At 41.4% G+C, this 27523-nt stretch overlaps 1 protein-coding gene across 2 annotated transcripts in view; it reads left to right on the top strand.

Moving 5' to 3' along the window:
- CREB5 (cAMP responsive element binding protein 5) overlaps window positions 1–27523 on the top strand; it is a 398292-nt gene that overhangs the window by 55593 nt on the left and 315176 nt on the right. For both annotated transcript variants that reach the window (XM_032872500.1, XM_032872489.1), the window contains exons 2-3: window positions 17443–17514; window positions 22339–22432. In XM_032872500.1, the coding sequence (XP_032728391.1) occupies window positions 17461–17514; window positions 22339–22432 (148 nt within the window). In that variant the 5' untranslated portion in view covers window positions 17443–17460. The remainder of the gene's footprint in view (window positions 1–17442; window positions 17515–22338; window positions 22433–27523) is intronic.

Below are 27523 nucleotides of genomic sequence, written 5' to 3'. Positions count from 1 at the left end.
TTTGTTGAGAATTCACCATGGGCTAAGTGATTTATAGGCAGCCTCTCTCATTTAATCTTCACAACAAACATATACGATAGTTATTATTACTTATTGCTTATTTTGCAGGTGAAGGAACTGAAGTTCAGAGGAATTACCAGTGTGTTCAAGGGCACAGAGCTATTAGTGGTAAAGAGTAGAAGGACAGGGGGAGGACCAGACTCAGTGCTGTGTTACTCTGAACTCTGACCACTGCATTATTGTCTGGGGACTGCTTCTTTTTCATCTAGGTCTGTCCAGTGCTTAGCATGGTTCCAGGCGAGACAGGCTTCCAATAAAGATTGCCATACTCTGTGATTACACCCTCTAACCAGTATGCATGCAGACTTACTGAGGGCTGTTCTGCACTGGAGGAACAGTATAAAGACAGAACGATGGCAAAGAAAATGCTCATTGGAGAAATTAGCTCAGGCAATTAAGAGTGTGCTGAGTAGTCCTGAAATTATAGCTTGTGTATGAATAGATAGAAACAAATAAGAAATTAGGACCTTGACTTTTTTGGACACATAAACATAACAAGTTCATACGTGAATAAAAATTAGTGTCTCTGCCAACGAGTGCTACTAAAATACCAAGCTATTCTTGCTTGTTATTTTTGTCACCATAAAATAAACCATATTTACATGATTGTGTAACCATATGCTTTTCAGAAGTTTTAGATTCAGATTTCATAATAGTAATAAGAACTGGCAGTTACCACAGCAGTTACCACGTGCCAGGCGCCGTTCTGAATTGTTTACATATGTTAACTCCTTTAATCCTCATAGACTCTTATACCCTTATGAGCCAAGTGCCATTATTGTGTAGTATGAAGAAACTGAAGCACAGAGAGGTTAAAGGACTTACCTAAGGCCACACAGCTAATCAATGAATGATCCAAGATCTGAACCCAGCTACTCTTAAAGTCTACATCGTGCCAGGAGTTGTGATTTACCGAATCTTCACCATATACCTCATTCTATCTTTACCACAACCTTGAGTAAAAAGGACTGCTTTGTCCATTTCACAAACGAGGAAACTAAAATCCAGAGAGGAGGAAGAAATTTGCCCACGATGGAACAGGTAGCTGCAAAGGGCAAGGCAGGCTTGTGGACTTTTGACAGTATCTCTGCCATCCTCGCAGGCCTTCGGATATATTATCTTACACTGATTTTTGTTTTTGTTTTTGAAGATTTTATTTATTTATTAGAGAGAGAGGGAGAGGGAGCATGAACAGGGGGAGGAGCAGAGGGAGAAGCAGACTTCCTGCTGAGCAGGGAGCCCGACTTGAGGCGAAAGCAGATGCTGCACCACCTGAGCCACCCAGGTGCCCCTTTCACTGAGTTTTTGATTTATTTTGTTCACAACTGATGTTCATGATAGAAAATATATAGAGAAATACAAAACATGGAAGCACCCGGGTGGCTCAGTCAGTTAGGTGGCCGACTCTTGATTTCTGCTCAGATCATGATCTCAGGGTGGTGAGATGGAGCCCTGTGTTGGACTTTGCGCGCAGTGCAAAGTCTGCTTGAGATTCTCTCTCTCTCCTCTCTCTCTGCCCTTTTTCCTCCTCCCCCGTGCTCACACTCTTTCTCAAAAATAAATAATCATTTAAAATAATACAAGAAATGTATAACCTCATTGCCAAATGCAACCACTGTTACTCTGTTAATGTTTTACCATCTATCCCTCAAGGTATCTTTTATGTGTAAATTCACAGCTTGAGATAAAACATGATTTGTCAATTGCCATAGTTTTCTTGACCAACTTTCAATGGATAAACCGAGTATTTACATTTAAAATAATTACTCAGCTCTGTAAAAACCGAACCCATAAAACAAATCTAACCTACTGAGAGATAAAATTTATATTTGATGCACTTTCTCCATGCCAGTGAAAATGTTCTTTTAACCAATAAATTTAAAATATGGTATTTAGTAGTCAAAGTGAAAGAGTAAATAAAGTAGTTGAGATTGTCCTAAATTTGGCTATATGGGACTGAAAAGGCCTCAATGTCTTTTTTGAAAGACAAATCAAATTAAAAAAAAAAAAATTAAAGGGGCACCTGGGTGGCTCAGTCATTAAGCATCTGCCTTTGGCTCAGGTCATGATCCCTGGGTCCTGGGATCCAGTCCTGTGTGGGTCTCCCTGCTCAGTGGGAAGCCTGCTTCTCCCTCTCCCTCTGCCCTTGCTTGTGTACCCTCTCTTGTTGTCTCTTTCTCTGTCAAATAAATAAATAAAATCTTAAAAATATTTTTTTAAAAAGACAAATCAGAATCCTTTCTGATAGGAAAAAAAAAGTAATTATTATTATTATAATTACAGCTAATAATGTTTATTCAGTAGATACCAGAAATTATTCCATATTCCATATAGGATAATGAATGATTATATATTTATGTTGTATCTACATATAATCTTTAAAACAGGCCTATGAAGTAGGTAATATCTCCACATACAGGTGAGGAAACACGCACAGAGAAGTTAAGTTACTTCCTCAAGGTCGTCCTCCAAACCAAACCAGAGCCATGGTTTGAAACCAGGTGGTGTGATCTCAGGCTGCAACTAAAATGGTGACTGAAAGAATTAATCCCAAGGTGGGCTCTTTATTTTTTCGTGTGTTCTCTCTACCTCTCCCTCCTAGGACAATATTCTTACCTGGGGGCGGGGAGTCTAGTCTTCCTTGATGCAGGAGCAAGGCTGTGCTGTTTAGGTTATGAGAAGCTTAGCAGCTACACTGTTTTGGCCTGTGTCTTGTCCTGTAATGCCTTTAACCCCCGCCACAGCCCCAAAGTAAGTTATTAGGGTCCTCATGTTTCACGTGAGGATTGAGGAGCAGAAAAGTTAACTGTGTAGAGTCCCTCTCTCTATAGCCTGGAATTCTTCAGCAGTTTTCTTTAACTCTTAGAATAAATCTTATAAATCCTACCCTTGGCTGATTTGAAGCCCGTCTGCTTGTCAGTGACTCTGGGTCCCTCTGTCCCTCACCAGTCACCCTGCAGCGTCACGAGCCTTCTTCCAGTCCCTCAGACTCGCCAAGCTCTTTGCTTTTGCAGTCCCCTCTACCTGGAACTCCCCTCGGCTTCTCTCCTCAGGCTGTTCTGGGACATTCTTCAGCACCCAGGTGGTCTGCTCTGAGAGACAGACCTGAGCGTACCTCCCGGAAAGCTTTCTCTGTCCACCTTTCTGTATCAGATTGCTCTCTAGGTCTCTTTCAGCAGACTTCCCAAATGTGCAGCTTTTCACTTGCTTGTTCACTTACTTGATCTGTGTGCTTGTGGTTTTTGCTTTCGTTTGCTCTGTGAGCAGAGGGACCTCATCTGGCTCCGTTCCCACTCCTCCCCCACCCACACACCTAACGAGGTCCTCCAGAGGCATTTGCTGGAAGACTGACCAGTCTCCTGCAGGAAGACAGGGGAAATAAGGAAGGAGGGTGGCTCTTGCAGCTGCCTTAAAACCCTAACCCCTGCCCTGGGCTTGGGAGGACGAGGCTTGTGCTCCGTGGTCTGCGTGAAGCAGCCAGACCAGGGACCGGAAACTGGGGTCATCTGATGAGGGAAGACAGAGGCCGCCGTCCATTGTCTGGAAGGGCCCAGCGCTGGTTTAGTAGGCCAGATGTTCTTGGGAGTGTCTCATTGTCACCTTTGGGTCCATGACCCTGGCCCGTGGCAGGGGAGCCTGAAGATTCCTGACGATTGCTTTGGGGTGTGCTTTTTAAGTAGTTTGTGTGTACTGTGGGATTTGGCTCCCAATAGCCTCATGTGTAAAGGGCTATCTGGAGCTGGCTTTTGCCGTTTGTTTTTCTTTCCTTTCCCTGCCTTCGCTCACTGAACCGCTTATTCCAGGGACACGTGGACGTCCAGGTTGACTCACTGCCTCGCGCTGACATTGAGCAAATTCTTTGGTTCTGCCAAGTCCGCACTGGCTGTTGGTGCCTAGGGCTTAAGCCTCTCTGAAGACCTTCCTCGCTTATGCTACTCCTCTCTGAGCTTTCTTTGGTACGTTATTAGCAGGAGAGGCCTTGCAGAGATGGCTTGGCTGGGAGTACCGGTTTGGGTAGGAAAGCTAGAGAATCAATGAGCTTGGACTTCGGGGTGCATGCCGGCAAATCCTGACCTCAGTGTCCGCAGGCGTTGATGGGTAACTCTTGGTTTCCAGTGAGAGAGGAGAGCCTGAATCTCGTGATGTGTAGGATGTGCCCTGTGGGGCTGTGTTTTGCAGGCAGTGAAGTTAAGGCATGCCCAGAAAAATAACATGTTTTCCTTGCCTGGTGCTTGAGCTGTTTGCCTGGTGACTGGCTGATTGGCGGTTTACGGGAAGGAGGGAGACTTTGGTTAACTTGGGTGTCCGGGGGATTGTGTGTGTGTGTGTGTGTGTGTGTGTGTGTGTGTGTGTGTAAGTGGCTGTTTCTGCTTCTTTGGAAACAGTAGAGGACAGATAAAGAAATAATGATGATACTATTACTTACAACTTGTGTTCACGGTCTTTGAGGTATTTTACAAACATTAGCTTGATGTCACTACTTAAATAATGCCTTCACTTAGGAAAGACCAGAATGTAGGCATGCAAAGGTGGATGGGAAAACTGAGGGTTTGGGAAATAACTGGGAATTTTGCCATCCTGACGCCTATTTGAACTACTTTATCCGGCCATGTTTCCTACAGAAGTACTCAGTGGAGAAGATAAAGCAAAGCTTTATCTAATCAAGGCTTTCTTTCAACCTCAATGGAAAATGCTTTTTTGAGATTAAAAATGCCTGCCCCCCCCAAAAAAATAAAAATGCCTGACCCATTGTATGTAGTGGTACACAGGAGAGAGATTTTCATTAAATAAAAATTTGACTGTTCCCAAGCATTAAACAACTCAAAATTTGTTAAGATTTCTACAGTTTCTACACATACAGACCTTTCCACATTGGGAGGTGACCACCTGCTTTCAGGGACAGAGGTCTCAGACTGTTCATATCAGACTCCCCAGCATCCCAAGGATAGGAAATGTTGCTGTTACTGAGGTTTCATGTGTGCACGTTTCCAACTGGATGAAATGACCAGATATTTTTTTCCACAGCTCACTTGCACAGCCTATGCCTTAGTCAAAGTACTTCTATTAAATAATACATGGGGTAATTGGGGAAGGAAAAGGAGAGAAGAGAGAGAAAGTAAGGAAGAGAGGGACTAGGAATAAGCAGTAAGGTGATAAAAAAAAGACGTGATCTGCAAGAGAAAATAATAACAAAAAGAAGATTCAGTTTCTTTTTTTGATAGTCCAAGTGGAGAGGGGACGATACCATCATCTCTCCTGGTCTTATTTCTAAAGACTCCGGCTCAGCCTATAAGCACCTACTGACAAGGAAGTGCTGAGTTTCCTGGCTTACCCCAGGCGCCTTCCAAACTCCACTCTTCCCTGCCTTTAGTGTGAATGGAGTCTGGACTGCAAGAACAGCATTACCAGGCATAGATGAAGGAGTGGACTTGCCCAGCAAAGGCCTTTACCTGCATTTCTGTGGTCAGGAGCAATGTTCCGGGGAGATAAATAAATTCATATGCAGTCTGGCTCTGGCTCCGCCAAGCCCAGGGCAGGGTGTCCGGTGATTTGCTCCGCCAGCAATACCCAAATTTATCCCAGAGTCAAGTGACCCATTGCCCAAGCTCATAGGTCAGCTGGTATGTCGCAGAGCTAGGGTTTGAGCTCAGACCGACTCCAAAGCGTTTCTCAGCATCTCTAACTTTGTTTCCAGTTAGAAGACAAAGAAAATAATTCTACCTAGGAGCCTTCCCGTAAAAGGCTCATAGGTAATATTTTGCTTGATAATTGCTAGATTATCAGAGAATTGTAGAAGGTCAGGCTGCCTTTAATCATCACCTTCAACACCCTTCAGAATCTTTCATCTCTTTACACATGCTGTCAAGTGTCAGTGTAACTTTGCACCGACTGGTAACCCAGCAGCTCCACGAGCTTCCTACGAGGTGACTGTGTGATGAAAACAGTAACAGTTTTTATTATACAGTGCTTTACAGTTTATCAGCTGCTTCCCCAGATATCATCCTTTGGATCCCCCCAGCATCCCTGATCATGCTGATACTATCTATAATCTCTTTTTTTTAGTGAGAAAATAATGTTCAGATATCAGTCCGATATTCAGAATAACGAGAAATAACTTGGCTGTTTCCATAGCTCAGGGGTTGGAGGGCCGGCCTTGTACCATGCACTAAGCTGCCCGAGATCACACAGCTGGTGAGCAACAGAACTGAGATTTCATGATCAACTTTCTGATGTGAAATCTGGTCCCCTAGACACATTATTAGGTTTACCACAAATAATAACAATATTACTCATCAAAACTAAAAGCAAAAGAAAGCCTAAGTTTAAAAAAAAACACAATAAAAAATCTTATTCCTAGTTAAGAGATCACTCCATGGTGTGTGTGTGTGTGTAATACGCATGCATGTTTAATTGGCATTCTATTATGAGAAATATTTAGCTGTGAAAGGAGATGATATGGTGTTTGATGTAATTAATGAGATAGCCTTGCGCGCTCACGGTCTCACGACTCTCATTGAACTTTGCTAAAACGACTTTTTGGCTTTGAATTCTACCTTCCTCTGTAGACGTCCGGGCAGGTCTCACCTCCCTATTGCGTGGTCAGGGCTCAGCGGACAGGTTATTTTGGCGGAGCCCTGATGCTCCTAGCTTGGGGCTTCAAGCGTGGTAGGTTCTCAGCAGCTGTGTGAGGAAAGAATGAATGAATGAGACCAGTGTCCTTGGATTCTGATCCTACCCCCAATGCATGCCAAGGTTGAATCACTTTTGAACAAGCTCTCTGTGACAGGTAATCAATCACTGTCCACAGGCCACTTTCCCTGAAGCAGTCTGTGAACAATGCTTTGTGAAGATCCCTGATCTCTGTCAAATAAATAAATAAAATCTTAAAAAAAAAAAAATCCCTGGATTCCTTCCTGAGCCACTGTAGTTTACCCGTGTGGATTTGGGGACTTGCCCCTCCCCTTTTCCCTTTCCCCAGGCTTTCAGTGCAAATGTCTGATCCGCCTCCCTCCACATCCCCTCTGGGTGCTGCCTGCACCCTTTCCCCCTTTTACTTTTTGTCTTGGAAGAGTCAGGTTCAGGGTATTTCCCAGGGCCTGACCTACACCTCCTGAGCAAAGAGACCACATTCATGCTTCGGGAGGGGCCCTCAGTTTTGGAGAGCGGGGCATTCCCTTTCTGTGCTGATTTGGAGTGTTGACTGAAAAATGGTGCTGTTGTCTGGGGGCCGAGCCCTTGGGGAGAGAAGGAGTTGGCCCCTGCGTTTGTTTGTGAATGGCTCGGACCTTTTGATGAATTGGGAGTCTGGTACAGCGTAACCTCTCGTGGGTGGTGGTTCAAGGAAAAGGCCTTTTCTTTCCGTGTCTTTTTTCCAGGGAGTTTTAGTGGATTTGTAGGCTTTAGTGAGTGACTCTTTTGTTTAATAGGAAGTTGAGAAAGGCATTAAGGACTTTTCTAGCCCATGGAAACGATTTAGTGATCCTTAAAAAATACAGCTTATTTCTGTACTTCTAAAATACAAATTTAATGATCCTTAACTGTGGTGGCCTTTGTGCTGAGAGGCAGTCTCGGATTTTCTTATTCTGCCCCTTGCGAGCTCAGTATTCTCCTCTGGATGACATTAGGGACAAGGCATCGGTTTTGAGGGTTGAAGCAGTTTATGGGGATGAAATCATCTCTGTAATGTGTTTATGAATATATACATATAAACACACACACCCCAACTCCTCAGTAAGAAAATAGGCCAAGAGAAAAAATATATTAAGTGTGTGCGTGTGCGTGTGTGTGTGTGTGTGTGTATTAGGCTTATTAATTCATTTTCTTAATAGGAAGTTGGTTAGGAGGCCAGTGTTCCCTAATAAGTGTGCTGTGAGCTGATGCTGATGGTACCAGCAACGTGAAAACAGAATCTAGAAGCTTGTGGTGTTCTGTCCTTAAATTTTAAAAAGAAAAGAAAAACATGCTCTTTTGGATGGGACTATCCTCAGCAATAATATAAAATCAACAGGCAATTATCAGGAGTGAAAAGACATCTGAGCAAGAGCCCTGTTTCCACCTTGGGCCAATGCTTTATTTTGCTTCTGTTGAGTCAACACTGCTTAAAATGGTGTGGTAGGTTAACTGGAGAGTGGGGACTGGAGGGAGCCAAACCAGGTACTTTATTAAAAAACAAACAAACAAACAAACAAAAAGCAAAAAAAAAAAACCCCTCGGCTTTTTTTTTTTTCTTCTACCAGCTTACTTATCTGACTGCTCTGTGGATTGAACCTGAAAGGGTATGCTTATGCTTCGTTCAAATTTCAGCAACAGTCCCCACCCCTGCTTCTCTCGGAGAGGGAATGAGAATTTCACACACTATTTATGAATATTCATAACGTTTTCGTTGGCATCGAATTTAGCCCCATCCTAAGCGTAACTGTATTTGAGTTCTTAGGAGCTCTTTGGAAAGTATAGAGAGATGGATATGCATTTAGTCTCTTGTGCTCATTTCTTCTAGTGTGTGCTGGGTTTGTTTTTATCGTTTACTCCTCACTATTCTCTTACCTGCTTTTTATCTGTGGATTGGGGGTGCCGTGGGCCAGGGGGCCGTGGTGCTCATAATATTGTTACTCTCGCAGAGCCTGCACCGTCAGTGTAGGGTTGGGAGACTTGAGTGCTGCCCTGTGCTATCAGATCTGCACGTTGCAGAATATCTCCGAGGCCTGCCCTCCACCCGTTAAATGCCAGTGGGGACCCCTAGGAACGGTGGCAACTAACAACTGTCCTCATATATTTCTGCATCTCCTCACCAGATCATGCAAAGAAAAGATGCCTTCTCTGGGAACACGGATGAAAACATGCCTTTTGCTAGTATTCAGAAAGGCACCCCTGTTAGAGTGATGGCAGCACCGTCAGCTGACATTAGGGTTTTGCCTTCACATGGCCTTTAAGTGACCTGCTAGTACTGTCAAATGTTTACAGGCTTGACATTTGAAATACAGTGTATTAGGAATCTGAAGCAAGTCTCTGAGCGTATTTTGACCTTGTATATGACACCGTGAGATGTGGCGGGCTCCGAGCACAACTGCCGACCGGGGGAACGCCCAGCTTTCTGCTGGAGTCAGGGGCAAAAGTATCTCATTCCATATGGTCATTCACAAAAGTCTTTTAATAGTAGGTCAGTAGTCATAATTTTATGATGAAACAGCCTCTTGCCAGGCCCTGCAGAATGTAGAGAGGTCTGGCGTGACCACCACTGTGTTTATATACAGTCTCACATTTTGTAGTTCAGATTCATGCACAAGAGGGAAGCTCAAGGTTTCAGGTATTACTTCAGCTCATACCTCAGGTGGACTAACCCTATAGTATTGCTTGGAGATGCAGGGATACTTAGATAGAACAGAGATACAAAGGAAACTTTCTACATAAAAATCACTTGAATGTGAACAAAGAAAACCAACTAGAAATTTGTGATTTTCTAGGCTATTTAAAAATATTCATTGTTTATAAAAAGTTTAAAAACCAATGTACCCAGAATGTCTTAAAAACTACCCTGAGGCAGAGCAGAATTATTTGGGATGTGCTCTAATTTCAAAAAGGCAGAAAGGAGCAGAAAAATCTATACTGCTTTTTCCTGATTTTCTACAGGCAAGCCACTTTTGATTCATAGAAAAAAGAGATCCGGTTTTGCTTTTAATCTCTTTCTGTTAGAGTTTTTCCTTTCAGGATTTCAGGGGGCAAGTGTTTTTAAATTGTAGTGGCAGACTTTCTGGAAAGGTAAAGATGACAATGTCAACTAAACCCCAGATCACCTCGCATTCCAATTTAACTTTTTTCCTTTTAGTGCATTCATTCATGGGAGCAGGTAAACAGGAGGAGTTTGCTGCCTTCAGCATGTCTTCTGAGGTTGTCCTCAGAAACAAATCAAGTGATTTGGTTACATTTAATATTTCCTGAGAATCTCTATCCTAGTGTTTTGTTAACCACACGCATGCCAAATAACTTTTTTTTGGAGATGGAGTTTGTCCTGCAAAAACAAATAAACAAAAAGCCAAAAAAGGAAAACAACAACAACAACAACAACAAAACATGAGAAAAAACAACACATGTGCAAAAGCTCTGCTTCATAGGAGCAAGAAGAGGAATAGGACCTAAACTCCCACTCTCAGGGACAGACACCCACACTGCAGTGTCTTATTCAGCTCTGCACGTCTAATGCCCAATACCGATGCTTAGCAAATAAATTCTGAACTATTGAACCCATAGATAGGAAAGCTGTAAGAAAGGATTGTGCAAAACATAAGTAGAAATTAGCCAGCAACTATGAAAAGAGGCCTCATATCCAAAGAAACATATGGAAGACTTGAAAAAAAAAAAAGAAAGAAAAAAGAAAGAGGAATCTAACATATGAAAACCCAATCCCACTGGAATGTTTTTTCATACACAGTATAAGCGCCACATAAATAAAACCACAAACCTCTTCAGAAGTACATGAGAGGACGTGAGCCCCGAACACTCTCCTCGTAGGGCCTCCTTTGGGAAGTAAAGCCTCGGTGAGTTTCCAGAGACAAAAGCTGTTTGGAAAACTTCCTCCTGGGAACAGTGGACCTAGTTCAAAGGGGACTTTGGACAACCCCTTAGCGTAGCGTGATGCCATTGTGTGAAATAATCCTAACGAAGTTTCTGATTCAGGTTTTAAGATCTGAACTTTGGGAGGACCAGTGGATGGTGAATGTCTTTTAAGGGCGGTGATTTGCTGGTTAGAATGGAAGGGTAATATGTAACCGGGGCAGTATGTGTCAAGTTTAGGACTTCCAGGGAAGAGTTCTAGCTGTAGACCGCCCAGCAACACATCCGAGTCTCGCCAAGTTCTGTTGAAATTTTCGCGTAGAAGGTATGGTCTCACTGTCACTCTTGTTCCCGGTGTAAATCTGGTTTGAAAATTGCAGCATTCAAGGCGTTTCAAGCTTGAGGGCTGAAATGTCACTTTAAAAGCGGGGGTGGGGGGGTGGTGTGGGTGTGAAAAAGGTCACACAGCTGCAAATAATAATAGCCCAATGAAATTCAGATTCTAGCTGCAGCCCACTTCAAGAATAACACTGAGACAGGAAACAAGCGTACTAGATCTTTTTACCAGTGAGGCTATGTAAGAACACATCTGATAAAATGTCTGTGCGCGCATGTTCATGTGTGTATGAGACAGGCATTCAAAGAGAGACAGCGAAAGATGTACATAACAAGACAAATAGAGACGCAGAGCAATAGGCACAAAAAGAGAGTTTTGGAGAACAAAGATATACACAGAAGAAAAGAGAGATACACACAGGCGCGGAGAGAGATGCAAAGACACACAAAATAATTGATTTTCTTGGACTTAAAGGGTGTTTATTTTTCTATTTGAAGTTACGATATTAAGGTTAGAAAACTAGAAATATATTTGAGATAAAAGGATTTACTTTAGTGTCATTTTGCAGTTAGCTTCCGTAGCTTATTTTTTCCAATGATAGGTCTTTGAATGGTCTGATTTTACAGGGTTTTACTGAAATGGTCCTGTTTTACAGATGAGTGAATAAGGTAGTGAAAGATAACAATGTCCCTCACAAAGAAAGAAAGTTCTTACCCCCAAATTGAATATATAATTCCCTTCCAGGAGCTAGGCAGGCATTGGGAAAACCATCCTGCCTCCTTGCTGTTAAAGTAGAATCAGACATCTCAAAATAAAAAAATTTAGAGCACATTTTTGGTGCATTTATTATTGTCATGTGAGGCTGTTTGCCTTTCTGGCCAATACATTGAGAGAAATATTTGCTTTTTTCACCCTCAGAAACACGAAGTACAAATTTGCTGTGCAGTTAACTAATTTAGTTAATAAGCAACTTATGTTTTCAGAAAAAAAAAAAAAAAGACTGATCTGGACTCCCACACAGTGTGACTAACTCAGGATGCTCCTGTTTGTAAGCTGTCCTTGGCACTTTAGGAAGGACTCATTTTCCCCTCTAGAACCCCTTCTGCAGTCTCGTAACCTCAGCAAGGTAGTGAGGTCTCTTTCACATGAGTTCTGACAAGAAGGCTCTTTCCACACTCATAATAGGCCAATACATGCTGACAGATGTTGTTAACATCATTCTTAAAATTTGAGCCCTGCCCCCTTCAGATCTATCATGCATTGATGGTCAGCTTAAAAACGGCGTAGCTGATGGGGACACATCAGTATTATTATTAGTGCTCATTTATATGCACAACTTCAGTTTGTAGCTTTGAAGTTTCCATAACTTTCTGTGTTGACAAAAGTGCGTAAGGATTTTCAGGTGAAAACAACAGTGTTAGTGTCTTAATATTCCAAATCCTGCATCACTGTATGACTCCATCTGCTGTTTTCAAAAGAAATTTGTGCCATTCTAAGATTGGAGATCAAAGATTGGAGGTGGATGGTAACTAAGGATCAGTAACTGCTTCCAATGATGTAGACAGGGAGGCAGCACTCCTGGCTGATTTCAACAAACCAAGATGATGGGGTTCTTTTCCTTTTGAGCTCTGTTGTTGCCCTTGTTTAAAATACATATTTACGGTATTTGGTGCAGACTCTCCAAGTTTTTAGTAACATTTGTTTTTTGCAATATTTGCCTTTCATGAAATGGTAATTCCAAGTATATCTCTAAAGGCCCAGCAAAGCATTTGAATGGATTGCATCAGCCATTGTGGAAGATTTCCCATTTTAGACCAGGAGGAATTTGTGGGGTCAAACGCTGAACAATGAAAGAGATTCTTGCTCATTTCAAGGCCAAGGAATCCAGTGGCAGTTGAGGGTTTGAATTGTAAATCAAGCCTGTCATCTCCTTGTCAACTAGGAAAAACCTCTACTCACTGTATGCACTATTAGGGTTTGTTATTAGGATTTTGTGTTGTTTTCCAAAAATTTGAAGGGAAATTAGACTCATAGGCATTTGGTCTAAGTGAGCATTGAATTTGAACTTTGGAGAAGAGGAAGAAAAAAAAATAGAACTATTTAGAAACTTCTAAGTGATTAGACAGTGTCTGCCACAATTATGACTGTATCTAACCAAATGTATGGGGTCACTCAGTATTTCTCAATGGGTGCTCTGTAGGGATCACAAGGAGCCAGTCCATGGCTAACAGGCTGGACTTTACTGGCTTCACTGTCCATGGCAATACTAACAGACTGAATTTATAATGAACGAATACATTTGCACGTGACATTTAATGAAAACTAGCCTCGTCTCGTTGTTTTCACCAAAAGCCATTTCAACATTTTTTTTTTTTTTTCCCACAAACTCTGGTAAAACGTCTTCTCTGGTCCTAACCAAGAATGGGGGGAATAAGGGGTCTGCACAACCTCTTGCCTTGCTGAAAACTTGGTTCTGGTCCAAAAAGCTTGAGAACCACTGCCTTAGGAGTGGAGAAAAGGCACGCTGTTTGGGGTGGTTTATGATGATGATTCAGGATTCATTATCCATTCCACAAATATTTATTGAACGCCTACCACGTCAGCTCGATGCAGTGGAGCCTGGGGTATGGCAATTGCCAAACAAAACTCGGTCCATTAAAATGTCCCAGCTGGTAAAACAACAGAATGGGAAATCAGAGGATGAGGCCTGACTTCTGAGGTCTTAATGCAGAACAACGTGGCCAAAATCATGGCTGGGGGATTTGCCCCACTTGATGGATGATGCAAGAGTATTTGCAGGGCTTTCGGAGGAGTCTGTTGAGAGAAGAGTTATTACACTATTTGCTAGGAAAGAACTTTAATAATAGGCCATAAAAATAGGCCAATGGTCCTTCACTAATACATCAGACTAGATCGTACTAGTTGATAAAAGTAATGAAACCTGTGTGGTAGAGTGGTACCATTTAGTAAAACTATCGCAAACACCCACGCGGCAAGGAATGAGCAAGGGCGTGCTGTTTGCAGAGGGCGAAATGTGGGAACCGCAGTGCATCAAAATAAAGCAGTTGAGGTTCACACACTTACATATACACACCCACTCACCTCAGACTTTATTAATCACTTAAGCCCATTTTATTTTAGCAACTGCCGTTTTACCTTAGGACTTTTATTCCAACACTGTGTTGCCAAAGCATTTGGTCCATGGCATCCGTAGCGTGTAATAAATGGATACCAATTCATTCATGTTTAAAAAATACAGTAGTAGATAGGGGCTCCTGGGTGGCTCAGTCGTTAAGTGTTTGCCTTCAGCTCAGGTTATGATCGAGCTTCCTGCTCGGCGGAAGCCTGCTTCTCCCTGCTTGTGTTCCCCTTTCACTGTGTCTCTCTCTGTCAAATAAATACAATCTTTAAAAAAAAAAATACAATAGTAAAATGACAGTGATCGCTCAGCTGAATATATTGATGACAGAAATCTAAACTATTTAAATCTGACTATATTTCTCAGATTAGTCATATTCCTTTAAATGTAATATCCATACTCTGAGGGCTCAGTAAGGCAGAGTAAATCTGCATGCCTGGAGCTTATTCTTTCTTCAAGCATCAACACTGTAGAATAATTTGGTGGTATTCACTGCAGCTCATGTGTACATTACACCGTGGTTACAGCCCATGGTAACCAATAATTAAGATAAAGCAGCTAATGTTGATATCAAGCAGAAATGCTGTACTCCTACCATTATAGGCTTGAATTTATGGGGAAAGTCAGCATTTTGGTGAAGTAGGGTTTGGGGTAGAGTTGTGATTATGGTAGAAAAATGCTTTCTTTCCACCCTTACCTGGCAGGGCTTGGCCGAGCTCTTTCCTCACTTTGGATTTTTGATGAATCTCTTTTAACCTTCAGTAGTGGCACTTCCAATCTTGACCACTTCCATTAATTAGGCACTAATCTAATTATTATCACTAATTACTACTCTTAGCTGCATACCATAAATGTATTTATATGGAACTTTCCCGTTTTACTATCAGGTAATCTTAATATTGGTTAGTAATGTTACTAATGTTGGCATTCTTTGGTTACCTTAGCAACTAAAACTCTTATGTGGTAGCTGAGAAAGACTCACCTTATAGCAAATTCTCTTTTTAATAGGGAAGAGTTAATGTTAGTACTGGTAATGTTAGTACTGGTAATACTTGCTCACAGAACCTCCCCCGCCCCACCTCCAAACACCACACACTTAAATATGAAGACCTTTCTCCTTAATTCGGGCATGTCTTACAGGCCTCCTAACTGACCAGTGTGATTTTATGCTAAGTGAAATAAGTCAATCAGAGAAAGACAACTATCATATGATCTCTCTGTTATGAGGAATTTTGAGAGGTAAGGGGGTCGTGGGGGATAGGGAGGGAAAAAATGAAACAAGATGGGATCGGGAGGGGAACAAACCATAAGAGACTCTTAATTTCAGGAAAAAACCTGAGGGTTGCTGAAGGGGAGGGGGGATGGGAAGGATAGGGTGGCTGGGTGATGGGCATTGGGAAGGGTGTGTGCTGTGAATTGTATAAGACTGATGATTCACAGACCTGTACCCTGAAACAAATAATACATTATATGTTAATTAAAAAAAAAGAAATGAAGGAGCTGAAGATTATGTTCATAGGCTTATTGTAAAGAAGGGGAAATTGAGTTCGAAAGCAGTTAAATGACCAGGCAGTGTAGTTAAGCAGATCATGGTCACAGAGACAGAAATGTTCCAGGAAAGCATTTAAAAATTTACTAGAAAAACAAAGCATATTTAATTAATGGATAACCCAATTACTCTGTTTTTTTTTTTTCTATCTTGGATCAAAATCACTTTCTAACCCTTTATTTTGAGGCTTAGATGTAAGCCAGCCTTCACGGGGGAGAGGAGAGATGCTCTGTGATAAGTGATGGCAAAATCAAATGAATAATGAGATTTGAGAAGTTATTTTAATTACTCATGACTCTCCTCAGACAAGGACAAGTGGGAAGCGTCTAAAGATATTTGTGTTTTTCGCTTATTCTAAATGTAATAAAGTAATTTACACAATGTGTGCCTGATCCAGGAAAGCTGTAAAATTATGCTAAGTTACTGTGTTGGTAGGTGATGGGTGAGTGGGCTGTCATTCCAGACATAGACTGGAAAGGGTCGTACTTAGTAAAAATTGTATAATGAGGAGGCAGCGTGAAGAAGAGTTTGCGTGTGTAAATTTGTTTTGTTCTTTAATATCTGACTAGGAGTGTTATCTAAGGCATGTCTTTTTGCTTTGCCTTTCAGGAAAGTGAAAGCATGCACCTATTCCCCAAAGAAAGTCTGTTAGTGTTTGGCGGAAGGGTATAGTGACCGACAGAAGAGCGTTGGGGCTTTTTGCAAGACAGTAAAGCTTCCTTGGAGGAAGGGTAGCTATTTCTTGAGTAGAAGCAGAGTTCCCTCTTTCGAGGGTGAAGGTGACTTGCGATTCCTTTGGTTTCACCTACAGACATCATTTTAAGGAAGCAAAATCCTTCCTGTGCTTCAGAGATAAAGCAATAGTTTTTAGTCCCTTGATAGAGCCATGTCCCACCAGCAGCCCATGTAGCTTATTTAAACTCAACTGTAAAATTAGCAAAAAGTAAGATTTAGAAAATGATTTAAATTGTGAAACTTAAATTTCCATAGTATTTTGTGATGTTTAAAAATTTTTTTATGTAAAAAAAACACATAAACCTGTGAACATCTCTGGAGTCATTTGAGAATGTTCCTATAATGAACGCCTTTGTTTTGTCAAAAAGCATTGTTTTATGTTACTGTAGGTTAGTGACCATGAAACTGTGTGTATGTACTTATGTCAGTTTTAGGGAAGACTTGTAAAGGTAATTTTGATGACGCTCAATTTTTGCCTAATAAACTTACCTTACATAAGATAAACTTTCCCTACATAAGATAAACTTTCCCTACATAAGAAGGGAGCACACTGGAATGTAACATGGGACAGAGACTATAACATAAGGTTTCTCCCCACATCCCGAAGACTGGCAGGGTGATCGTGGCTGAATTATTGGACCGCTGCTCAGGCTGGTCACCACACTGGTGCTAATCCTGTTATTGTCCCCTCCCTTGCTTTTCTAAGTAGCCAGCTCCAAAGGACAGGTGTGAGCTTTGCTTTGGAATCTTCTTGCTCAGGTGCAGTCTTACAGGTAATAACACAGTCCAGGTGGTTTTCCAGAGGCAGAATTTCTGCTGCAACAGCCCCATGGCATTTTTCTTCAAAGTACAATAAATCTACACTCAGGCAAACAATAGGAGCGCAGACGGCAGAAAGCCTGGCGAACTTCAGCAAGGCGGGACCCAGGCTTGCGTTCATGTTTATCTTGTCTAATTTGGGGATTGGCATAGAAAGGGGCTCCGAGCAATTGTCTTTCTCAAGTTTCTTAGGTAGAAGCAGGGGATATTCATGGATTTCTGTTTTCCTTCCTCCCTCTCCCCCTGTCCCTACAGATTTATGAGGAATCCAAGATGAATTTAGAGCAGGAGAGGCCATTCGTCTGCAGTGCCCCGGGCTGCTCTCAGGTGAGTGTGGGGATCCTTTGGTTTGTTCTTGTTCTGCCAGGGATGTAGCTGCCTTTTGACAGGGAAACAGCTCTCACTTGGCAGTCTCGCCTGCTGTAGGCTTTGTTTCTTCACTAAGATACTGTGAGAACCCCCTGCACCATCACCACCACCACCGCCGCCGCCATCATCTTCCTCACCATCTTCCTCCTCATTATCACTATTTTCTACTTTGGATAGTTTGAACTGCTTCCTCACAGCCCCTGAAATACATCAGCATTAGCCATTTCCATCCTTAACTTTTCCCTTGGAAGTCAGCCAGACACATCCTGCCCACCAGATGTTCAGGACTGTTATTTCAGAAAGGGGAGGGAGGATGCTGCTTTTACAATAGTCACTTGATATGGGGCCTCTGGATTACTGGTGAAACAGCTCATCATCAGAGCTGAATTCTGTTTTTTTGTTTTGTTTTCCTCTTTGAGAACAATAAGCCCCCTGTAACTTTTCTAGAACCCACAGTTTTTCCATTTATCTAAACTTTAAGAGGGGAAGTTGGCCTGCCGTGCTAGAGAGTAAACCTATTTGCCTCCAAAGGTTCCCATCAAGTGGAATCATTGCGAGGATTAGAAGAGATACTGCACGTATTTCGTGTAAGGACCGCACATAATAAATGCTCAATTAGAGTTCACCATTGTTACTATTACTGCTGCTGTAATATGGGCCGCGTGGCAGAAATTCCCAAGCTTGGCACCGGTAACTCTTGGGGCAGAATAATTCCTCGTTGTGAAGGGCTCTCCTTGCATCACAGGATGCTTGACAGCATCCCTGACCTCTACCTTCTAGGTCCCAGGGGCCACTCCCCAGCTGTGAAAACCAAAAATGTCTCCAGGCATTGCTAAATGGCCCCCAGTTGAGAATGACTGCTGCCTGATGATTTTTGCGTTTTGACTTTAGTTTTGCTTTTTTAAAATCCCTTCTCCTTTGGGGGGCCCCCTGATTTTTAGCTGATGCTCTCCCATTCCATTTTATGTGTTGCTGTAAGCTGTCTTTTCTCCTGTTTGGAATCAGGCAGGGTATAAATAAATAATGCCACAGACATGTGGTCACTGGTGTCAGACGCTGCTAGAGCCGGGACAGTGAGAGACTGAGCAGAAGCTGTTGGGTTTGGCAGTTGGGTCCTGGCGGGTGACCTATGAGAGAGGAGTCCGGGTGGGGGCTAGGTTGGAAGGGATTAAGAGTGAGTGGGTGGTGAGGAAGTGGAGGTGGCCAGCATAGAGGACTCTTTCAAGAGCACTAGGGAATGATGGGAAACAGTGATATAATGGTAGTCTGGGAAGGAAGCAGCCTTCATTTTTAAAATGAAAGGCTAGCTGGGCGGGATTTAGTCAAAGGCAAGGAGAAGTGAGCATGCTGGATTGAAGATCCACAACTGAAGCACAAACCCCCAGAAGACAAGGGTGTGCAAGAGCCCATGAGGGAGAAGGGGGTGCTATTCCTCTGAGGCAGGAAGGAATGGAAGCAGCACTATGAAGTTATACGCAAATTCTGAGGTAGAGACGGTAGTGAAGGTTGAGGAGTGCATTTCTAATGACCTTGAACTCAGGGAAAGAACAGGTCATTTCCTTGAGAAGGCTGTGAGTGAACTGGTTGGACAAAATGAGAATTGAGGATTTCCATAGTTTCTTGGTTTTAAGGAAAAACTCCAAGCCTTTTCCCCCAACCCCTTGCGAAGCTGCATCTAAAACTTGATTTTTTTTTTTTAAGGTGAAAGTGTTTCTTTTTCTGACAAGTTGGTTAAAAAATGTGTGCATCTTTCAATTTGAAGATGCATTAGAATTGAGGAAATGTAGCAGTTGACTAGTGATTCCAAGGGTCTCTTGGTGGGGTGTTAGCAAATCACAATTAAGTCCATTGTTGTAATCATGGCATTTACTGTAGTGACCTTCCAGAACCTGGGGACCTGCATGGAGAAGAAATGATGGCTGGGGATTGGGAAGGGGAGTTTATGTGAGTTACCAGTGCCTGTGCTACTTTGGCAGTGATGGAAGGATATTTCCCCCTTTTCCCTCATGGAAAGAAGCTCTGTGCTATTAGGAATGGTCTACAATACCAGGAAGTTTTTTTGTATGCAGCTTTGTTCCAGGAGTAAAGAGAAGCTTCTCTTGCTCTTCCTGAGCGCACAGAGTCCATTGTTAATTTCACCACTCCTTTGCCCTTGGCATGAACATGCTTTGAGTTCAAGGGGTCTCTCTCAGCTGTGTATCTGTCATAGATTGGACATCTTGGTTACATAAAATTTGCTGCTCTTTTCCTGCTAAATTAAAAAAGCCCTGTGATGTCCTGTGTTGTCTCTTTGAGGAGGTATTTATAGTTAATATGACATATTATGGAAATTATTGTTATTTAGTAAGTAATCAGGTTAATATTCTGTTTTAGGATATTATTTTATGGAACCAAAAAGTGGCTTACAAATATGAAATGTAGGATACTACCATGTTGTTTCTAGATTATATATATCCCAATAAAAATTATAATATGGATTTTAACAGAAAGACTAAGAAGTTTAACTTGTCTCTAAACCACACATGGTAGTGTCCTATTTTTGATGTAGTCATTATAAGGTGTGATAAAGGAGCAAGAGAATAGATGAAGCTGCAGCAAAACCCCATGTCATTATAAATCAGACTTCTATGTAGTTAGAACTTGACATAGTTGCCAGGCTTTGCAGGTTCTATATGCTCCAATTTATATGATACAAATGACAAATAACTAGGTGATATTTATTCCCCAAACTACTTTCAGAATATTCCAGAGGATTTAGCCCAGTGAAATACCTCATTCACATGAACACAAATCTGTACTATTTGCAGAGAAGATTTCTACGACAGTATATAATGGTAATTGAAACTTCTAATGACTATCCTGAGGAAATGCGAAGCTCTGGGAGACTTTCTAAATTGTCAAAGATTCAGAAATGTTCAGCAGAGTTTATTGTCTTTTGTTGTGTTTTCATTTGACCTTGGTAAAGCAGATGCTCTGTTAAGTTCAGCTATTAAAACATACCAGCCTGAGTCAGGAGAGGCTAGGATGTGCTGCAATAACAAATCAACCCAAAACTTCAGGGCTTCAAACAGCAAAGTCTTATTTCAATTGCCAGGCATACATTTCTATTGTAACTCAGCAGGACCCTCTTCATAATCATCTAGAATTCAGAAATGCTCTTTATAAATCTTCAAAGCTTTAGGATAATTGAGCAGTCACTATTTCTAATATTGTGAATTGCCATGTTAAAGGGGAGAGGGTCTTGCACCAGGAATTAGGTGCTGACATGTGAGTGACATGTCACTTCCATTCATGACTCCATGGATAGTACTAGTTACATGGCCCCACTCAACCACAAAAAGGCCAGGAAATCCAATCCTACCATGTGACCAGAAGCCAGACAACTGAAAACATTTGAGAGCTGCATTTTATTTTTTTATTATTTTTTTTAAAGATTTTATTTTATTTTGTGTATTTGACAGACAGAGATCACAAGTAGGCAGAGAGGCAGGCAGAGAGAGAGGAGGAAGCAGGCTCCCTGCTGAGCAGAGAGCCCGATGTAGGGCTGGATCCCAGGACCCTGGGATCATGACCTGAGCTGAAGGCAGAGGCCCCAACCCACTGAGCCACCCAGGCGCCCCTGACAGCTGCATTTTAAATAACTGTAATATCACTCTCCGAAAATTAAAAATAAAGTGTTGGTTTACTACATGGTACAGAATATAGAATACTAAAAATTCTTTGTCATATGACTATAAGTCATCTGTATATTTCTAAAAGATCACATAATGAGTGTGGTGTGCAAGGCCTTCATGAACAGAACATACTATACAAATGTTACAGGCATATTTGTAGGTGTTTATGTCAAACAGTTAAGCATGACATGTAATTCTTTCCCAATGTCTGACATGAATCAAAATTCTTTTCCTACTTCATGCATTTTTCCTACTTCTGGTTAATCTATAGATAACATCTAGCATACTTATTATGGCTTAGACTATTTCATACTATTTTGTAGTATACTATTTTATACTGTTACGTAGAACAGTAACTACGAGACAAAAGTTCCAAATAATCTTGCGAAACTCCAGTGCTACTTAGGTCTAAATTCATTTTTCTATTTGGACATATTTTCTTCTCATATATAGGTAAAAATGAGAGAATTTACTTTGTCATGATATCACCGTTAATTTCTTTGTGAATATATATGAGCATTCATCCAAACACTCTTATTCTTCGAAGGTATAACATAGTTCTATTGTATAGAATACTTGAATACTTTCAGCATTGCTCATTACCTTTTTCTCACTTATTCTTTAACTAAACACAAATTTAAAGTCTTCCCCAGATGCAAACCTCTAGTTCCTAAGGAAATACCCAGTTGACTGATGAGTCATCACAGCTGATTATATTCAAAGACTAGGAAGTCGAGGCCTTTGCAAGGAATTCCTGGGGAAGGTGTGAGGAGTCAGAGATGATGGCAGGCAAAGGTCTCCTATTTCTTATTACTATTCAGCCAGATTTTACTGCAACCTATTTAAGCCCCTGGTAAACTGTAAAGGAAATAATGATGCATATATTTGGGTGCAATTCAAAGGAACATCTCAGCACATTTGCTTGCAAAAAATAATTTGGCATTTAACTTAGCAAGCTTTCACACTTTTTCAGAACTGATTTTTTGTTTTGCCTGTCACATGTGCAATGCTGAATACAACTTTTTCTCTGTGATGGCAAATATGCATTATAAAACTGAATGGCTCCTTTCCCCTCCCCCACCCCTTTTTGTTTCTATTTGTCTGACAGCGCTTCCCCACAGAGGACCATCTGATGATTCATAGACACAAGCATGAAATGACTTTGAAGTTCCCCTCAATAAAAACAGACAATATGTTATCAGGTAAGCAGCCATCAGGCAAAAAGGCTCTGGGTGAGCGCATCAGCCGCATGGGACATACTTGTTCTTACGATAACATGATTTCCACTGGCATATTCTGTGCCTTGAAGACGTCTATTTCGAAGGTACAGCAGAGGCTTCAAATAATGGTAAGCAGAAGTGTAATCAGCTAATGTGGTGTTCACTCAAATAACCAAAGAGCTGTGATTTCTCATTTTCAGGAATGTAAAATATTTATTACTGTGGAAGTTGGCTCCATATAAGTATTTCTTAAAAATCACATACCTGTAATCAGTCAAGCAGAACATCTTCATTGAGCATCTATGATGCATACTGTGCTGCTCTGAGTAGCATGGGAGATGCAAAGATTGGTGTGCTTGCTGTTCTTGAGGACACCACAATGTAGTGTACCTGTGGAAATGTAGCTAAACGAGAGGATGGGCTAAGATCTATTTTGCATGAGAATTGTAAGGAAAATGGTATGTGTCGTAGAAGAAGTGGTCTCTCTCTCTCTCTCTCTCTCTCTCGCTCTCGCTCTCTTTCGCAGCAGAGGTGATCAGTGAAACTTTTTTAAAGAAACTATACCTTCCTCCTAAGTGGGAGATTAAATAAGGTGATAATGTAGGGAACCAAAGCAAGGGGTCAGCAGCTGTGAGCAGAAATAAATCAACATCACAATTAATCCATCAAGCAATTGCCATTCCTTCCCATTTTGATTGGTGGTGCAGTGAATTAAAACAGGGGGCAGGGCCAGGAGTGGGGAAACTTGAACTCTAGCGTGGGGTCTTTCCTAAATGACCTTGGGCCGTGCTAGTGAACAATTTGGGGCCTCAGTTCCTTTTTCCATAAAATGGGAATGATTTTGTCTGCCCAGTCTATTCCACAGGCTCATTGTGAAGATCTAGTGCAAGAATGTAAGTGAGAGTGTTTCCTAATCCCTGGCAGAGTAGTTGAAGCATTTCCTGTTACCCTTCCTAGGCTAGGAATATTTCATGAAGCCACTGTTTCCTTGGCATCATGAAAGAGATAATACACCCGTAAATATGCTTTAAATGATATCAGAAGAGAAACGGACTGCCCTGGCAGGCCCGGCTCATATAATTTAGCATTTCTATGGCACTTAAATTTTACAACTATTTTATTATCCCTATTATTAGTAAATCCTGTAAGAGTTTTGTCAGGCAGGTTAATATTACAACTCGTATTTTACTGATAGAGAAGAAGGGGCTTAGGGTGACGGAGCAGCCTTCCCAAGCTGCCCACACAGGGCAAAGATGAGGGTCCTTGATGTGGAGTCCTAGCCCCATGACTTGCTCAGCGGGGGCTGCCTTGTCCAGTTTCAGCAGTTGATACGCACGATCTCATACTTCTGGAGACAGAGCCATCCACATGTCTTCACAGTCCCACCAGTGACTTGTTAATGGTGCAGCTGTGTTGTGGTTTGGCAGAATCTCTAGTTGAAAGGCAGCCTCTTCCCTTGCCTCCCCTGCCACCTACCACCTCTCTCTCAGCCTGTTGTTTGGATTGAACTAGTTGGCTCTTCAGAAATAGTTTTATCTTCCCTTAAGTCTAGAAACAGAGATGCAGAAACTTCAGAAAGTTCTGTAAGAATTATAAAAGCCCAGCAGTGTTAGGAAGGATGGTCCATTCTTTCCGTTTTATCATTGAGTTTGTTCTATCATTTACAATGTGGTATAACTTCATAGTTAAACAATGAGCAGATATATATATGCAAGTAGGAGGGCTGTAGACTGTGCGGCTTCTAGTATTTAAACTTATAAGTTTGCCTTTTATTTTTCCCAATAGAATTCCAAAAATAGGCTCCTTGGTGGTAGGAGAGTGGGAGGTGGGTGTTAGGTTATGTGGAGATATTACTGCTTCGTCTTAAGTACCAGGCAGTATCTTTCAGGTAAACGGCTGGGGTGGCCCTATAAGGAGCCCCATCCAAAGGTCTGAAAAAAAGGAATTAAGGATGTGTGAACACTTCTATGTGCTGTCTATAAACAGGCTTTTGATTAAGCTCTTGCAACTTTTCAGTTGTTCTTAACCAGATCTTTGTTAGCTTGAAGACATTGCTGCCAGTCATTGTAGTGCCAGCTGGGAAATTATTGAGAGGAAATTCTCTCTAATTTTTATTATGTCAAACTTGGAATAAGAAAATGAAGGGAGAAATAAATATGAGGGAAAATAGCATGAATAAAATAATGGCGCATTTTTCTTCTGCTTTCTCATGGTTTGTGTTGAAGCTAGTATGAGGCCATTTCTTACTCCGAGTGAAATTAGGTGCTACATTTTTAAACTTTCTGTCCACTTTCCATGCTGTAGTGTCATAGAATTTTCTTGCTGGAAAACAGAAACAGAGCTGTCCAGTGCAGCTCATTATTTTGCATTTAGGTGACAGAGGTCTGCATTATGTCACAGGCCAGTGTTGTCCACACTACACTGTAATAGGCTGTCTGTTGGGTATTTTTGCTTTGTTACTTTTTTTCCCAAGAAAGACTTTGATGTATATATTTCAAATCTCATGTTAGTTTTAGCATATTAGATTGTGATTACAAATGTGACTGAAGTTTTACTTGTCTTATATCTTGATTTATTTAGATTTGAATTTATCAAAGGCTCCAAAATCTACTGAAATGTCTTTTAGAATTTTATTTCTGAATCTACTTTAAGCTTATTTTGTGGTCTATCTTAAGGATGAAAGATTTCCTACAGCTTGAGAGAAAGTAATAGAAACAATAAAAAATAATATAAATTAAACCTGAAATCAGCAAGCATCGGTAGGGCAAAAATCTACAAGTCCCTTTTAGGCCACCTTTTTTTTTTTCCAAGCAATATTCAATTACACAGAATTTCATTTCAGATGAATTGGAGTTTGGCACATATTATGAAGAGGAAGTATGGTAGGAGTGTTCATTACTAATTTCAGGATATCTGGTTAACTTGTATTTTGGAAAATTACTTTGTCCTACATTAATTGCAAATATTTCAGTCAGCAAAATAATTAAGATGCCACAGACAGACTTTTTGAAGGTAAGTGTCCAAAGAGTTATGAAGATCTGAAATAATTTCCTAGCTTTGCCATAAAGTCCACTTTATTTAGACCAGGTACAATTTACAACTCAAAACGATTGTAAATGATCTTTGACATGCTGTAAGGCAGAGTAGTAAAAGTGACAGTCACAATGTTTCATTAAGATGAGTCTGCTCGTATGGATAGAGAGTAACCATAAAACCTCATTCCAGAGGGACAGCACTAGTTGGGGCATGAATGGGGTGGTGATGGTAGATTCTGAGGACAAAGACTTCTAGCCCCTGCCACCTTGGTCCTTCCATTCTTATTTGGTCCTCATGGTACATTTCCAGAGTCCTGATATGATGATGGGTTTTAGTCTTTCCCTTCAGCTGTTCTTGTTGCGACTTAAAATCATTTCACAGTGTGTAAACCTGGCGATTCACAGACCTGTACCCCTGGGGATAAAAATACATTATATGTTTATAAAAAATAAAAAAAAAATCATTTCAGTGATTTCAGGGAAGTTGTGATATCAGAGGTTTTAGGTGCCAAGTTTGAAATGGGAACCCACTGAGGACAATATACTTTAACACATGGGTTGCAAAATTATCAGCCATTATGTGACAAGAGATCTGTTTGGTTTGAAAATTATGATCAAATTTTTGTACTAGAGCAAAACAGTATGGTATTTGGGTCTATTTTAATGGTATCATCGCTAGGTATTCAGGAATTTCCACATCTTGCTCTGTCAGAAATTCCCACCCCCACTTATTGACAGAGTTCCCAAGTTCTGTACAGGAAAGAACCAGAATGCGAATCAAAGTGCAGTTTTATTTATAGCCAGACAAGCAAATAAGCAAAAAATCTAAATGAGAAGAATATGCATGTGTGCCTCTGTGTGGTGGGGGTGTATGGCGGAAATAGTGATCTAGAAGATGATGAATTTTGCTTCATGAAAAGGAAGTGAAGAGTGTTGCACACCTTTCCTCAAAAGGTTAAACCCAGTCAGCATCTCAGGTGGGAAGCCTGAGAAGGGGATGCATGAAACCATGCCTTCGAATACCTAATAAATCACACCAGACATCACAGCCCAGTTAATGCTGAAGGCAACTGGTGTGTGCTTGGAGGGAAATGAGGGCAGGCAGCAGCCAAGGTGTGGGAAGAGGGGCTGAGATTGCCCATCCATTTACACTTATTTATTCATTCAACAAACACTGAGGGTGTCTGCAAAGATCCATTGTGCTCGGTGCTGGGGTTGCTGCACTGACCAAGACAGATGAGGTCACTCTTCCATGGAACTTACTATACTCTACTAGAGGTGGGGAGGCAGGCAGAGAGATCATTCACAACACCCCTCCCCTGAGATTAGTAAACAAAAATGTATGAGTTAGTGACAAGTGCCCTGATGAAGATGAACATGACAAGGTGAAACAGGTGCCCAGTGAGCTGCTAAAGGAGGTCAGGAGAGGCCTCTCCGCATTAGCACCATTTCAACAGAGACCTGATGCTCAGCATGGTGGGTTCAAGTGACCTTTCTTCCTGTCTTCTGAATGAAGACTGAAAGCGGTGATGCCATCCCACCGGACATGGTGTAGCTCACACACAGAAAAGATGTGAGAGAGACTGGCATCCTCATTCCATCTTCCTACTCCCATCTGATGCCAAGCATCTATCACATATGATAAAATAGTTCTTCCTCTGAACCCAGTTGTGTCCCTGGATTAAGTCTAGAATTAGGGACTGTCTCTAGTTCCAGGCTCTAAACATAATTCTCGCCATGGAGAAAGCAAGATTGTTGTTCAGTGGAGTAGAACACTTGTCTTCCAAGAGACTGATCATGATTAATCACATAATTTCAGAACTCAGAGCCATTGCTCATGGCTGTTTGCTACAAACCTACTTAATAATCTGTGGACATTTTATTTTTTAATTGTTTTATCATTTTTTATTTTTTCAGAGAGAGAGAGGGCAAGGAGGGGCAGAGGGAGAAGGAGAGAGAGCCCCCAACACAGGGCTTGATCTCACAACCTGAGATCATGACCTGAGCTGAAACTGAGTTGGATACTTAACCAACTGAG

The sequence above is a fragment of the Lontra canadensis genome, unplaced genomic scaffold (genome assembly GCF_010015895.1).
Source record: "Lontra canadensis isolate GAN:19392208 unplaced genomic scaffold, GSC_riverotter_1.0 scaffold2, whole genome shotgun sequence".
In the NCBI taxonomy this organism is placed as follows: domain Eukaryota; kingdom Metazoa; phylum Chordata; class Mammalia; order Carnivora; family Mustelidae; genus Lontra; species Lontra canadensis.
This window is presented reverse-complemented; position numbering and strand designations above follow the sequence as displayed.